Genomic DNA, 16,676 nt, shown 5'->3' with positions numbered 1-16,676 from the left:
TACTGCACATGGATTTAGGTGAATTGATGAAGCTTTTTGCTTATCTGTTAGTAAAAGATACGCAATAGATAAAAAGATAGTGCAGCCTTTCTGCATGGACTTGTCATTCCTTATTCTGCATGCATGGGTTCTTTCTATGCATGCATAGTTTCAGATTCTTTCATGTTGTCTTACCCTCATGCCTTCAAATCGTGACAAAGCTCTTAGAGGTCTCAAAGCTCTTAGTGTCCTAAGGGACTTAATGGCACCAAGTTCAGAGTAACCCAATGCATTTGCTGTTAAGCTAACCAAAGAGACCTATATGAAAACAGGAAAGTAAAAATTATTATATTGTACATACTTCTTTACATACCATAGATGTGAGATATAAACTTCTTTAGAAGAATCTAATTTTGGACCACTTTCTTCAGGAATAGGAAGTCTTTTAAATAAAAAAAAAGAAGTAATATGAAAGAAGAGTAGGATAAGTTAATAAACAGAAATATCATAATGTAACAATGTCTGGAAACATCAATGCTTCTGAATTTCATATTTTGCTAGTGATTTGAGGATGTTTAAAAACCACAAAAAGCAAATTAAATTAATCTCCCATTTTTACCAATTTAGGTATTGCTCCCACTTTTTCTTTGTTTTACAATGCTGTTGGGATCAGTAATTATAGCTGATAATGCCCATTTGATTGCCCGCAAATGACTGAAAGGGAAATGATTGAAGCCTGTTTTGAATTAAGAGATGGGTCACAGAGCAACATTGCTGCTCTGGAAATAGGTAGAAAGGATTAATTTTTCTATATTCTGTTACACTGACTAATCTTTTTGCCTGACTGCTGAATTTATGTGCTTTACAGGCTGACAATAACCTGGATTATGCTGTTTCTGGAGGACCTTATAAGAACAGTTCCATAGGCAGCATGTGTAATAAAGTCTCATATCCACAGGCCTTTATGTATTCTATGTCCCTACGTTACCTCAGTAAGAAATACCATATTCTCTACATTTGCTATGGCTCCTGTCCAAAATAATACCTTCTGTTTTCTTCCCATTGCCCCTAAATGCTCCTTCATTACCCTGTTCTAATTCCTTACCTATTTATTGGGCCAAAAATAGCACAATGATCTCATGTGCTCTTTCATTATAAAGAGCAATGCATAAGGTAAAGACAACTCTAGGACGGTGCTCTTTATGAGCCATATTTAAAAACAAGCATTATATGTGAAATCTTTAGCTTTTAAAAGTTAATAGCTTTTCTGTACGTGCCACTCCTGAGGTCTAGCAACCCACAAAACTAGGTCCTTCTGAATTTCTTTCTCCAGCACATTCATCATACTACTGAAAACTTTCAAGCTTTCAAGCTGCCATAATCTAAAGACAAATTAAAGAAAATACCCAGGTGTCTAAATCCAGGATTTAATCGTGAGCTTATTCAGACATTGAATATGCGTTACTTTCCCACAAAGAACTATTCAAATTTTCATATTCACAGGATGGCTGTTTGGGATATTATGATTTAAATAAGGTCAAATATTAGTGAAAATGAGTTTAGAAAAGGATCTGGTGCTTCTGCTTGCATGCTTCTTCAAGCTTTTTTTGTTATAGATGCCACTTAGGTGCCCATTTTGAGAAAAATTTAGATACTAAAGAACAAAAGTGTTTTCCAAAGAGAGGGTATTTTCTTTGTATGAGTACTGTGTTTGGATATCTGGATATCTGTAGCTGTATATGTGAAGTTGAATCCTAGATATATTTAATCCATAACGTACACCAATCAAAAAGGTTGTAGGCACCAGTCACAAAACAAAACTTGAGAAAATGAACTGCTTCGATTAGCCCTTGTATGCTGGGAACATATTCAGAAACTGTTGGATGTTCAGCAATGCTTTGGATCAGTAACTGTTTATGAAGTTCACCTTTTACCTATTCAGTGTCTGTTTTTAAGTCATTGAAACCAAGACAAAAGGCATCTTAATTTTAAAATAGAGCTTGTTTAATATTTGTTTTTCGTATAAGTTTTACCAGAAATTTCTATCTTAAAAATGTAGCGACTGGTTGTGGCTTTGTAACTATGTAAAACATAGTATTTTAGTTTCACACACAGAACTTCATAAACTGCAGAAACAGTACGTGTTTCTGCACATTGGAGGTTTTCTCAAGGGGGCATACTTAAGACATTACTTTTTAAAAATTCTCCGTAATTGCATTAATACATCAAGAAATGGTCTCCCCCATTTCACAGCACAGCACTGTAGAATTATAGCTATTAGCTAAGCCTTGCAGGGAAGATTATTGAGCCTGATTTCAAACACAGATGTGAGGATTGCAAGTTCAGGAATATTCATTGGACTTTTAATACTAAGTAAGCCACACCACCGATGCTACAGATATATCTTGCATTCCTTGTAAAACCCTAATTCAGCCATATGCTGAAATTTGTGGACATGATGTTCGTTTTCTAGCCAGAGGAGTTTTAATCCAGATGAGTGTCTGCTGGTGGACCAGACATCCATCTAAATGCTGGATGTGACTTAGAGCACAGCGGGGGGGAAGGCGGGTCTGAAGGTGGGAATGAGCTGCCAGGGGTAGATCGGAGGACAGCACTGCCTCTTTCAACAGCAGTGCTGGGATAAACCCTTTAACCGCTTGTGGGGCTACCATGTGGGGTTCTTTTGTTAGCAGGAGAACTTCCAGTCTTTCTTAACTCTGTGATATGGGAAGGCAGTGTTGTAAGTGTAAAGTGAAAGACAGAAATATGGAATTTTTTCCATCTACCTTACTTTTTAAATTGAAAAGTAAACCAGAGCAAGTAATTAAAAAAAAATCAGATAAATATAGAAGTAACACTTAGGAAATATACTACGTACATCGACAATCAGGAAGTCCAGCCAGCACCAGGCATTAGTGAAGTATGTTTGATAGCCATAGGCCACCCACTTCAGCAGCATTTCCAGAATGAAGATGTAAGTGAAGACCTTGTCAGCATATTCCAGCATGGTCTTGATAGTTTTGCGCTGTTCAATATATATGTCTTCAAAAGCCTATGGGAAAACACATTCAAAGATATTTGCTGTTCTCTTTTGTTACTGCACATACTTCACGTGGTAACCAAAAACAAACAAAAAAAGGCAACAAAAAAAGGAAACGATCTTTCTTCAAGAAAAGGCATGGGAGTGTCGCTTCTATCTGATGTCTCCTTTTCTGCTGACTCAGTATATACCTGTTTTCCCCCTATAGAACTATATTTTCCAGCTCACAGGAGGGAGAAGCAGATATTACAAGCAACCACTTCACTGGTCAGAGATTTTTATTTCTTTATTTATTGCTCTTGGTGGATTATTCTTCTCAGATCATTTTCAGTACTCACCAAGAGCACTGATTCTGCAGAGTGGTGTGCCTGAACTGGATTCTACTGAGATAATTTGGTTTGTATGGAGGTAGATCCATTTTCAAAATCCAGGGCCATAGCTGTAAAGTTTTCAGGACAATGACAATACAATTGATCTTATGTTTTTAAGTCCTGTTGCTTTTTGAAAATTGTAAGTAGTAAATCATAAAACAAGTTCTTCCTTTCTTAAAAAAATATTTATTTACCTAAATCACATACCTGCTTTACTGTATTATTCACATTTTATGAGATACATAAAATTTCTGAGATCCTTGCAATGTTATTTACAGTTTTTGTGTTTTTTCATTTTTAGACATTTGAAAAAACAACAGCATCTGCTTTTTAGAAATTCTTCCTATCCTCCAAGAAATTTTCCCCTTATTGCTTTTAATTATGCTGTTATTTCTTATGGAGACCAATTGATTTTACTGGATTGAAAGAACTGGAATGATCTGCTAGCTTGCAAAGATTTGGATATTTATTGATACTAACATTCATTTTTACCCAGCCTGCTTTTGAATCACTTTACATCTGTCAGTACAAATGATTAGTGTTTGTCTATCAATCATCAAATTAACATCTGTGTATCAGTAACTTTGGATACTTTGATCAGGCTCTATGGTACCTGACACTCATATGTAGTCACTAACAACTTCATCTCACAAAACTGGGAAGAACCAACACATATAATTTCCTTCTTATAGGCGGGAGTATGCCAGAGGCTAAGCTAGCAGTGCTCTTGGCAGCTCGGAGCGTATCTGCTCCCTGCCTGCAGCGTGCCTGGGCCTGCTGGATTTCCTGGCAGTGATGACAGTGAGACTCGTCCGGAGTGTGGCCTTGGGGTGAGCACTGGGATACAAACTGGCAGGTCCAAAGAGACCTTTTCGCTATCATAAAAGAAGTTGAAGACAGAGCAGGATCTCGCGTCTCCAGGGGCTTGGGCTTATCGCTGGTCCCAAGCATTTTCACAAAATAACTGTTCTGTGGATGACGCACACCTTAGGTTCACATGCACGAGACGCTAACACTGTGGAATCTCATCTCAAACTTCCTCTAAATACAGCGACGGAAATTCACCTTTATCAGATCTCTTGCCAGTACTTTTCTTTCATTTAAATTCTTGTCACTAGAGGTTTTCTCCACTTGGTAGCATGAACCGAAATTCAATAGTGTAGGCGTAAGTCTCTTGTTATTTTGAGGGTTTTTAATCACAAGGAAGGTGTCACATGGTGTTGAGTAAATGTTGCTTATTTGATGGTTGTGTTGATATTAGACCAAACAAAAGCAAAACGATTCTTAAAGATTTAACTGAAACTAATGATAGGATAATCATAAACTGCTAACCATTGATGGTATTTTAAAGCATTGGGAGTGGTCTAAAGAGTTTGTAATACAATTTTGCAACACAATTTTGTTTCATGATGTAGGAACTTAAGTAATTTACCGAAGGGTAATTGCAGCTACCAGGGTAGATACTAGGTATACTCTACGTTATCTCAGGGCAAGTATTTTGCCTAAGAAACTTCAGCTCAGTATGTATCCAGGCTCACCTTTGTTTAACAGTTCATCTCCAATTTCTTTAATCTTTGTCATTATTTATATTTGTGAAATAACATATTACTGGTATGTTTTGTTTCTTTTGTTGATATAGATTTATATTATGGTTGGCTTCTTTTTATTCTGCCCTCACATATTTGTTAACCTTAAAGCAAATTCATGTTTTTACAGATACCCCTTTAGTCTACGTGAGTATGAGTCAGTAGAAGCTGAATTAGAAGCATAAATAATAAATTCTTATTCTTAGAAGGGAATAATTACAAACACACAGTCTTAAACTTTCTTGCTGTTCTAGCACATAACATTTATAAGACTGTATAAGCCAGCTCTGGCTCTTGCAAGGTATTGTGAGCTGTTTATGCCATTACAGTTTCTTCCAAACTCTTCTTTTTTCACCAGTGACAGTTCTTTTCCCTGAGTTATATCAGTAAACACCAGTAAAACTAGAGAGTAAACTCAAGTAACAAAGTTGTCTGTCTCCCTGCTTCAGGCGTATCACTATCACTTTCAGCAAAGGAGTTAAGCTCTCTCTAATCAATTATGTCTGTTCTTTTTTCGACATATTGTTGAGACTTTTTCTACCATTCATTCAAAGGCCTGACTAAAATTTAGTCCTGTCATTTGAATTGTGTGTTCTTTCTGGTGGAGAAAACTAAGTTAAAACAATGTTTGAAGAGCCAACTTTTAAGAAGTTTTCTGACAACATTGTGACACTCTGTTCATGTTTTACTTACCAGAGCTCCACTACTGAGGAGAATCATAAAGACAATGAAAGTCTCAAACCAGTTGTGTTCGACAATCTTGAAACAGGTTTTTCTAAGGTTCCACCACTGCTTTCCTCTCCCTTCTTCTATACTTACTTGACAGCACTTGAACCTTCGTACACAGCCTTTAAAACAGTGTATGTATTAGGGGGGGGTGGGGAAGAGATTTTGTTGAATTGCATTAATTTTGATTATGCATTCTGTTAATGATACAATGCTACCTTTCCAGAAGCTGTGCTATTTTATAAAAAACCCAACAGATTTTCACCTAGATGACCTTCTTTTTCTCCAAAGCAAAAAAATCTAACACTGAGACAATTGCAATTTACAATTAAATGAAGAAGTGAGAAGAAAGTATTTCTCATTTATCAAGAACTAGGTGCTCAGTACAGTGCACACAAAAAGATAAAAGTCCATGCAACATGAAGCCAAATTACGAGTAAAAATATACAAACTCATCCAAATGTATAGTAGGTTTATGTAGTAAGATATGGGCAAATGTTATTAAATTGTACTTTCTTTTGTTTGGGATACTGAATTCAGACCATCTTGCATTTATTGTGTGGAAAATTCTAAGCCTCCTATCTGAGTTCTGAGCTTTTCAGTACCAGCTAACTTCTCTAACTTGTGCCCTTAATTTATTTAAACTTTTATGATTTAGCTGCTGACTTGATTTTGTTTCTTCTTTCGTTTAGGTAGAAAAATACTACTTATCAATGATGGTATTTTCTTTGCCAAATCCAAGTCTGTTACAATACTTCTTCTTACTAGTTCAGTGTAAATTTCTAAAGAAATGTCTGTTATCATGTCCAGAAAGAACCCAACCCCAGCACTGACATTTTCCAAACTCTAAATCTAACTTCTGCTCACAGATACCAAAAATGACATTTGTATCCTTACATTACTGTTTTAAACCTATTCCTTTCCCCACCTCCTTTACATGCACACATCCATATGGTTTCTCACAAGGAAATAAAGTTTATGACCAGATTCTTGTTTTATTGAGTTGTGTGAAAGGGCCAATAGAAGGAAGCATGAAAGATGAATGAGTCCACCAGGTGAGACTGTTCCTGCCCCAGGTGGCACACAAAGCCTCTTCCTTCCCTTCTTACCAATTTGTAGAAGGTTCATTTAGCATTTTGCACAAAGCCATCCAGGTGCAATTTTTATTTACCACTCAACAGCTGTTTCATTAATGTATACTTTATAAAGCACTTTGATAGGTATCTATGAAGAGTGGTATAAAAATAGTGTGTTATTTTATTATCTAGGAGACTGCAACTAAACTCAAAGTACAGTAGTTCATACTAAAATAAATTTTTCAGTAATATGTTTTTCTTATTTTAAAAATAATGATAAATTTCTGATAAAATGTTTTCTTAATTGTTTATCTGATACACAGTATAATTGTGGTATCAGTATCCATATGGTAAATTATGGTCTAAAAGTGCTACTGCCAATAATCATAGTTAAAACATTAACAAAAGAGTGATTTAATACATAAATATTAATATTTAGTTTACATAGATAATTATTCCATATTTCATGAATAAGTATTATTAGTATTTTTGCTCCAAACACCTTCTGTGAAGCAGGCCTCTGGCTCCTGGGCTTCTTCAGGTTCAACTTCTGGTTGCTCTTCTGCAGGAAGTCCGATATCAACTGTGCTACCTTCAGATGAACTAGACGAATTTAACTTCTGTAAAGGGAAAAAAAAAAAGCTTCACAAATGCACAAATGCACAGTAAATATTTTTAAGGCAAATATTAGTTGTTTTCAGCATAAGTAAATAATTCTGCCATGTTTTTGAATGTTCTAGTATTCAACAGAAGTAAATTGCTGATAAACATATGTGAAATTTGGTTTTCCTTCTGCATTGTATGGATTCATTAACTAGAAGGAGTATCAGTGATAGATAAGGCTTTAAACAAAATTATGCTTTAACCTGAAAAAATATGAATGATGATGCTAAGCCTGCAAAGATTTATGACCACAACTAGCCACAAGTGGTAATGATCTCTTGACCTACATAGAAATAACGAAGCTTAAATATATATGCAGGAATCTGTAGCATCTACTGAAAAGCAGGTAAGAGCCTAAATATAACTATATAAATGAGGTAGGAGCTCGAGGAATGAGAGAAAAAAGTACTGATCAGCAGAGGAGGCTATACTTTAGAGGTCAGCAAGTCCAGATTAAAATTGCTGAAAGTCTAGCTCAGAATGAAGCAGAAGCTGCATACAATAAGGCTAAGGTAGATTAAAGATGGCCCATAAGACATCAGATTGTGTTTTATAACCTAATCAAATTTTCAATAACATGATGAGCGTAAAAAGAGAGGAAGATGGAAACCAAATTTTAAAAAACTGAATGCACTTAAGCTAATCCTATCCTAAAAATTCTCAAAGCGTTGTATCATGCAGCCGGGACCTGGTTGCAGTCTAGCTGGTTGGTATCCTGGCGAAAGATTGGGTAAAAATTGTGAACGAAACATATTTAAGGATGTAGAGGTAAACAAAATAATGGAATAAATGCAATATAGGTTCATCATTGCAGCAGGCTTTTTGATATTGAGGACAAAAAAATCCCCAAACCCTAACAACAAAACTCTCACTAAAGCAGTAGCCAGTCCACTTTTCAGTAACAATTCCAGGACTCATTGACATGGAGTTGCATGGTGCTTAATAAAATTTGTAATATTTTAAGTAGCCAGTTTTCAGTTAATTTCATCTTGCGGTGACTATAGATATTGGAAGAACAATGTTTCAACTTTATCAGGAAAATGGGTTGATGGACCCAGTTTCAGGCTCTGTCATTATTTGTCACAAGAACCAATTTATAGAGTTTTTTTTTCAATTTACATTACAGAGTTGCCTCTCTGATATTTTTATTAAAATATTGTATACTTCTAGTAATCCAATTTTCACAAATCATCCTTTGCAGTATGATTTACCACTTTTCAAAATAATTTTGAAAATACTTTTCAAAACTTTTCCAAAGCTTTTTCAGTTTTGGAAAAAAACCTTTTCATTTTATTTCTCTATTTTCTTCTAAGAAGCAGACTGTCTGTAATATTAGTCAGCTACTTTTTGCACACTAAAATTAAGCTCTTTGAAATTAACAGTGTAATTCATAATTTTAAGATGATTGATTTGTTACTTTGCTGGGGAGAGAAGAGTACTCAGCTGAAAAAACAAAACAAAACAAAACAAAACAAAACAAAACAAACCAACCCCCCACAGAAGCCCCCCAACTTTTAGACCTGACCCAATCAGCAACAAAGGATCCTGGCCAGCACCGCAAAACTCCAGGAATGGTGCTGAAAAACTCAGTATGGTCTGAAGCCAGCTGGAACTCGCCTGTTAGTGCCCTCTGGCCTGAGGAGTAGAGAATCCATACAGTCTTTTCTAAGTGGGCTCTCATCAAAAGCTCAGCTAGTTCAAAGGCTCTGCTGTTCCAATGTTTATCGTTTCTTGTCTACAGTCCCATTACACTAGCAGTCAATGTAAAATAAGGAGTTGGACTCAAATCCAAAACAGCACTGCTGGATGGATTTTCCATGGAAAACTATGTAACAGAGCTGCTCTTTCATAAGCTTCTGGAGGAAGTCAGAAATGCCATAGTACTTTCTCAGTGGGATAGAAGGTAACCCTGGTCCTACAGGTAGCAGCACATTTACAGAAAGCTTTCCCAAACTGAATCTATTCCTCATTGGTCAGTCATAAACCAGCCTGTGTCACTCCATTTGACTGCCTGCTCTGTGATGGGTTAGAAGACTGGACTGGACTGGCCAGCATTAAGGGAGTTGTGGGGACAGTAGACAACCAGTCGTTTTTCTCCAATGGATCTTTGTTTAAATGTTGTTTTATTTAGAAATTCTTCCTGCTGGGGCAATTTCATAATGTGCTCAAATACATTCTTACAACCTCTGTTGTGGCAGTGGTTCAGAAGCTTGAGTCAAACCAAATTATGAGACATTTTGGCTAGTATTTAGTAGGAAAAGAAATATTAATGCTTCAGGTATTAATTAGGAAATGGGAATACCGCTGCCTCTGAAATAGGTTGCCATGGGGAGAGGCTGTTTTCTACAGGTCTCCTTTCTCGGGGGAGGATGCAAAGATTGCACTTAGCTTAACACTGGGTTTTTGTTCAGAACACTAGAGGGCTTATGCACACTGAAATGACGGCAGTACTGAATTCAGCTAGCCTAAAATTAGGTGTCTGAAGTACTGTTAGCAGTACAACAGTGGCGGGGGAAGATGAGCTATCCCACAAAGAAACTGGATTGCTACCGGAATGGAAACTAGCTAGTTTAAGGTTGAGGTTCCTCAAGTCAGAAAATTAATTTTGTTAAGTGTCTGGAAAGATAATTTTCTGATTTGACCAAAATGTCAACAAACTAAGTCACTGAGGGTGTAGTTGTTTTGTGAATTATGTTATTGAATCGATTTAAATTATTTTGTTAAAATAGCCACAGACAAAAAGTCATGTGAAGGAACAGTTATAGCCTTAATATGTTTTTTAAAAATACAGTTCTCAACAAGGCTTTATATCTATAGCCTCCTTTGGCATTCCCTTGGCAACATGAGATATTTTTGTCTGTTGATACTATTTTTCAGTTTTAATGACTAAGTGAATTTGAAGTATATGAAAGAGTCTATGGTTAAAACTTCTTTTTATGGGAATCTTGGTCTAGAAGAACTGACAATTTTAAAATCTAAAAGAATTCCAGTGTTTAAAGGAAATATATAAACTATCTCTATGTTTTATGGTTTGTAGCTGCTCACAAAAAAATCCCATAGAGAGGGATTTTTTGGGTGGCAGAGAGAAGATGTATGGCACTCCTCATGGGACCCTTGTTACAGGAGGCAAACAAAAGTTTCTGGTGGAATAAGGCTGTAGCTAAGGCACTGCCCTGCTCTACCAGTTGTTGCAACTACCATATGGACCACAAACAGTTCTTATGGATTAGTTTGGTCTCCCATTGCCTGGCCTCTTATCTCCTCTTGCAGACTAATTTTTAATCCTTTCTCACACTTTTGTTCATCAAGAATTAAACACTCATTTATGCCCATGTACAAAGAAGTGTCAAAATAACAAATGATCAAGAATTAAATACACTGGCTTATGCTGAAAAAAAGAAAAATACTCAAAAGATCAGAGAGAAATGCACAAAATATCTAAATACCTCTTTGCTTTCTTCCAGGTCTGATTCACTACTAAATTCCTCCGTGTTTAGATTTTCAAAGTCGGATTCACCCACAGCAATGGGCACTGTCACAGTGAGGCTTGGATTGTTTATGAATGACATGTAATCACTTTCATCAACTATATATTTTTCCACACTGCTACCTGTGCCTATGCCACTAGTTGTTCCATTTGCATCTTTAATATAGTCATGGTCCTTGCTTAGTTCCACAGTTGTATGGTTAGAAATACAGTTATTTTTGTTGTTCAAATCTTCAAGTGGTTTGATTTCATCTAAAGCTTTTTGTTTTTTAACAAAAGCTTTTTGGATGAATTCACGTGCTTTTCTTTTCATGTAATCTATGCCCTTCTGCATTCTTGCTACAGCAATTTGGAGATTATTCATTTCGTTGTCATCATCTGTCACGGCAAGGTTGTCTGCACTAAATGAGCTCAAGAGCAAGGCCAAAAATAGGTTCAGTACCTGCAGAAAGATAAAAAAAGGACGTTCTAGACTTTATCCCAACAAAGAACATTTATTTTATTAAAAATTGTTGCATTAGTGACAATGAAGACTGAAATCCCAATAATTCACCACAACCAAAGAAAAGCACTCTCAAAACTTTTTTTCTTCTCCATAAAAAAATGAGCTTTTAAAATTTTGCTTAGGTCCTGTTTACTATTCAAAAATATTCCTACAACTGATTAATATCTGCAGATGTGTTTTTAAATCCCCACAGTATATAAATATTTTGGTGCAAAATCTTATAGTCTAAAAACAGAGATAACAGATTTGCTATTCAGCATCATTAAAAAGTTTAATTTATCCCATCACACAGCAGAAATTAGATTATTTAGGTGACTAATCATACGGGATAAATAATAAAATAATCCACAGCAAATGGTTTATAAAAAGCCCATAAACTAAAATTATTTGAAGCACAAAATATTTACAAAGAGCCAAAAGACAAATTAAGAATGTGACTGAGTGCTCACTCTAACATTCTTAGGAATTTGATATTGCAGAATACTTTGTTCTCAATCCAAAAAAGCTCTTAAGCTTAACTTTAAGCATCGCTTGAAACCACCTGCATAAGTGCTTTGTTGAAGCAGAGCCAGAGCACTTAGTTCGCTTCAGGATTGAGCCCGCTCTATTGCCAAATAATTTTTTGCTAATGCTTTGATTACATACCACTAGGTTTCCAATCACCATGACCATCATGAAGACAGTAAGGCACATGGCTTGGCCAGCAACCTCCATGCAGTCCCACATCGTTTCTATCCATTCTCCACACAACACTCGAAATACGATCAAGAAAGAGTGAAAAAAGTCTTGCATGTGCCAGCGTGGAAGCACACAGTCACTTGCGATTTTGCAGACACATTCCTTGTAGTTTTTCCCAAACAGCTGCATTCCAACCACAGCGAAAATGAACACAATGATGGCCAGCACCAGGGTCAGATTACCCAGAGCTCCCACTGAGTTACCAATAATTTTTATCAGCATATTTAGTGTTGGCCAAGATTTTGCCAATTTGAAAACTCGTAACTGGAAGAAAAGAAAAATATTGTTGGGACAACCAGCAAGAAAGACACAAAGATATTTTAAAGTTAATTTGTGGAAGGCTATTACTGCAAAATATGCCCTGAGTATGACCGTTCAGAGGGTATCCTCTTGTCTAAAAGCACAAAGATGGAGGGTTCAGTCAACAAAAATTTGTGAAGTTAGAGCTTGATATCCTCAAAGCATAGTTTTTACTGAAGGCCAAAGAAGCTACTGGTCATATTAGATGGAATTTAAAATCTAGGGCTCCTCTGTTAAAATCACCTGGGCCACTTTTTTACTGGTATTTGTAGAGCAGATCTATCCTGTGATGCCACTCAGAGCACAATACATCTAGTGAGTCGATTTGTTTCTGCATAGCAGGATGTTTAAAGTGTGTACATACAATAAATACATTGGAAATAGGCCCAGGGCACCCATTGCTATCTGTTTGTCTGGATGTCTATCAATTCCCATTGAAGACAGTAAGATACCACAAGTAATAAGGATTTGTACTAATGAAAGAGACATCAGGATCAGTATCATGGCAAACATCAATCAAGTTTTTAAGGCAAAAAAAAAAAAAAAATTATTTTAATCAAGCCCCACTGAAAAATCAGTGCAATTGATGTATATTTACCAATCTGAATGATCGAAGAACTGAGAGTCCTTCCACATTTGCAAGACCAAGCTCAACCAAGCTAAGGGTTACAATAAAACCATCAAAAATATTCCAGCCTTCCTGGAAATAATAGTAAGGATCCATTGCAATTATCTTGAGAAACATTTCTGCTGTGAAGATTCCGGTGAAGACCTGAATTCAAAATGCAGTTTGTTATTTCATTGTGAAAGATAATATTACAGATTTAGCTGTTGTCTAGGTTTTTAATTCAAGCTACATATGTTATCCAAAACTGATACTTAAAAATAGTTCAGTGTCTTGTAGTGATTTATTATGCCCACCTTCCCTTAACAACTGCCATACAAACCGAGTAATTTTTTCAATTAATTAAATTTTATACTAAACAAATTACATAAACTTCTGTTTTATAACATTTATAATCCAATTTCAACTCTCTCAGGATATGGACTTCCTCATGTACTCTATAAACAGTATCCCAAATTTGATTTTCACAACATAAACCAGAATGCTTTCCAAGAAATTACATGGTATAACATCTTTCTTGGTATACTAATTACATTATACAGCAGCATGAATGAGGCCAAATCTAAGACTCCAGAAGGGCAGCTGCTTTGCTGGTATAGCCTGCCATAATCCCATTCAGTTCAACAGAGATACGATTATTTACCAGATGGGCATCAACTGAGATACAACAATCTGCTGAAGCTGAGGAACTTCTATCTGGGTGTTGCCAGTAAGTTCAGTGAAGTTAATTGGCTCAATCACTTTAATGTCAGAAATGAAAGAGCATTTAGGAATGCAGTTTAAACATGATACTGCTGGTAATGGTTTCTCGTCATGGGATGCTATGCTGAATGAAGGAGGAATCATATTTAGGAGCCACCAAGGTAGTGACCCCAAGTAGCTTTGAGAGAAGTCTTAGAAGAATTTCCTGTAGGATGGGAATTTACTAAAGCCACCATTAAAGGCTGCCTGAGCCCTGGTCTGAAATGCTTTCTTTTTTGGTTTTGATAACCTCTTTTCAAGCAAGCTGAACAGAAAATGGGGCAGCTAAAGAGAATAATCTAACTGGGATAATCAGGAGATGGACAAGAGGAGCCTGACTTGCTCTGACTAGGAACACCAATGCTCAAGATAGATTGTATTACAGTCTTTAAATACATTCCAGATATAAACACCAGAGAGGGAAAGGTTACTATTTTTTACGCAACAGGATTGGAACCACTGAGGAAGAGATAGGAATGAATAAATACAGTTTGAAACGCTGACTTAGGCTCCTAATGATCAGGATGGTTTGGTTCTCAAGGAGGTTTAAACTACTGGAACTGGAACTACTGGAGCAGGCGAACCCTGAGAGACTCTATATTTGAGAAGGGGTTTATGTCAGGGAGCCTAAAACTGAAAGAGCATGGTGCTTATAGCCAGTTTGTCTCGCACTCGCTTTGTAGTCAGATGTACACCAAGATTTATATGGCATTTACTTGGTTGGAAAAAAAACCTATAAAATGCTACAATACAAGATTTTACATTTTACTAGGAAACTCAGATTCAGAGTTTTCCTTATTTTAAGTGTATGAAAACGGGCTATGCATTTATCTATTAATTCTCCCTTCTAAATCCTGTAGTTATTTACATGATCTGAGGTATTTTTTTCCTCATTACAAAACAAGGATTATTAAAAATCCCATTATAAGAAATCAATTCTTAAAATAAGAGACAAAGTAGGACTGCAGCTGCAGATACTTCTATGTGATGAAACCTGTCAGTTCAAAAGCATCAGAGCAACAAAAAATTAACTCCTGAATTCTTTAATAATTTATCTTTTTGAAGTAGAAGGGAGAAAATATAGTTGACAAAATGAGGAAAAGATATCTTGCTAATTATCTGATGATAAAAAATGTAAAAACTATAAGAGGAAAAAGTACTGCAGGGTATTTTTCATAGTTTTACATAAAGCATAGAAAGAAAACAATCCACATATCCACATTAAAAAGTCTTTTACAGAAGAAAATTCTAGAAATGCTTTTAAATGGCTCTTTTAGCTATTGTAAACCTGTGCTCAGGAAACAGAACAATTAAAAACACATTCATAATTTAAAGATTTATATTGTATTGATTGAAAAAATAACACTGTATTTGTTTGCATAGTGTCTTTTTCATGTAAGTAATGCATTTCCTGGTTTAGTAGTTAGACAAATCAACTTCTGTTTAAGATGGACTTTACTTAATGTAGCACTGGTGCCAATTTTTAAATTTTTAATTTGGCTTAGCAGAACACTGCAATATATTGATTTTACAGTATCCTAAGTTACATCAACCAGGGTTGACAGTGAAATTTCCAAAAATGTTCTGATAGAATCATATCTGGAGGCCAATGAATGTCCAATAAATCTACTTTCTAAAGAGTAAAAAAAAAAAAAAAGCTGTTAAAACTCCTTTTTTCAGTTATTCCAGACATACTTCCTTCCAAATCATGAACGTAAAAACCCAACAGACTTACCAGATTTCCAACTGAAAGTACGTTATTGAATTCTTTGGTCATTGGATAATGTTCCATAGCCATAAAGAGTGTATTTAAAACAATGCAAATTGTAATAGCCAGGTCAACAAACGGGTCCATTACCACTAAGTTGACTATATGTTTTACTTTTAACCAATGTGGACTGCAGTCCCAGATCAAGAAAATATTTGCAAATTTATACCAACATGGTGGGCATTTCTGTCTTGATTCTTCAAGTTCTGTGGGAAAAGAAAGTTCATACAGGTAACTATGTGATTGCTCTAACATTCCTCAATCCTATATGAATTGTACCAGTCAAGTTGTCAATCTAAACTGGTACTGATTAACCTCCTATAAGCATGCCTTTTATACTTTTTTACAGGGCTTTTCAAGAAAGCCTTTAAAAATTGCTAACAAATGTATTTATTTTGTTCAAAGCTTATCTATCAAGCACAATTTTGTATTCCAATCACTATTCCAATCAGTATCAATTTATGCATTGATTTGTATTATGTATTTTATTGTTCCTTGATTACATTTTAGCCTGTTCCTCCCACTTACTGTTCTATTACATAAATATTTTTATTTTGAAATTTGTGGTGTTTAGGTAGTAATTTTCAATATCATTTTCATTCCTAGTTCAAGAAGAAAAACATTTTTATCAGCTAGAATAGCACTTCTTTAAACAGTAACTGAATAAATATAACTGCTAAAAATACATATGTATTTTAACAATGGTTGCACATATTTGAAAAATGTTCAGTAGCCTTTTTGTGTCCAATAATATATTTTTAATTAATGCGCATAAGCATCCACTCAGTTATGACCATCAAACATAACTCTGTAGTCCTGATGACCACATGAGGTAGATGGTGGCAAAACAATGAGATAGAAACACTTACATATGTAGTAACTTTAATGCTTACTTGTGTAATGACCTTAATGAATTTGAGTTTAGTGATAAATATGTGTCAGTTTGTGGGATTGTATCTGTTAATTAAGTTATTTTAAATCAGTTTTTAAGTTTCAACTCAAATTTTCAGAAGTCCATTGAAAAAACAGGTATTAAATATTAAGCTATGTGTAGCACACACCTTCCACAGT

General features: G+C 35.5%; 1 protein-coding gene across 1 annotated transcript in view; it reads right to left on the bottom strand.

The window, feature by feature from the left end:
* Positions 1 to 16,676, bottom strand: part of LOC104078762 (sodium channel protein type 1 subunit alpha) — a 48,831-nt gene that overhangs the window by 27,834 nt on the left and 4,321 nt on the right. Inside the window, exons 6-14 of the mRNA XM_009580533.1 lie at positions 16,644 to 16,676; positions 15,573 to 15,813; positions 13,070 to 13,243; positions 12,079 to 12,435; positions 10,888 to 11,370; positions 7,281 to 7,398; positions 5,670 to 5,824; positions 2,858 to 3,031; positions 175 to 297 (exon numbers count right to left, since the gene is read on the bottom strand). The exon at positions 16,644 to 16,676 is cut by the window's right edge and continues 113 nt beyond it. Coding sequence (XP_009578828.1) covers positions 175 to 297; positions 2,858 to 3,031; positions 5,670 to 5,824; positions 7,281 to 7,398; positions 10,888 to 11,370; positions 12,079 to 12,435; positions 13,070 to 13,243; positions 15,573 to 15,813; positions 16,644 to 16,676 — 1,858 coding nt within the window. The remainder of the gene's footprint in view (positions 1 to 174; positions 298 to 2,857; positions 3,032 to 5,669; positions 5,825 to 7,280; positions 7,399 to 10,887; positions 11,371 to 12,078; positions 12,436 to 13,069; positions 13,244 to 15,572; positions 15,814 to 16,643) is intronic.

This window comes from Fulmarus glacialis, unplaced genomic scaffold (genome assembly GCF_000690835.1).
Source record: "Fulmarus glacialis isolate BGI_N327 unplaced genomic scaffold, ASM69083v1 scaffold4216, whole genome shotgun sequence".
NCBI classification, from domain to species: domain Eukaryota; kingdom Metazoa; phylum Chordata; class Aves; order Procellariiformes; family Procellariidae; genus Fulmarus; species Fulmarus glacialis.
The sequence above is the reverse complement of the archived record's forward strand: the minus strand, read 5'-3'. Positions and strand labels throughout refer to the sequence as shown.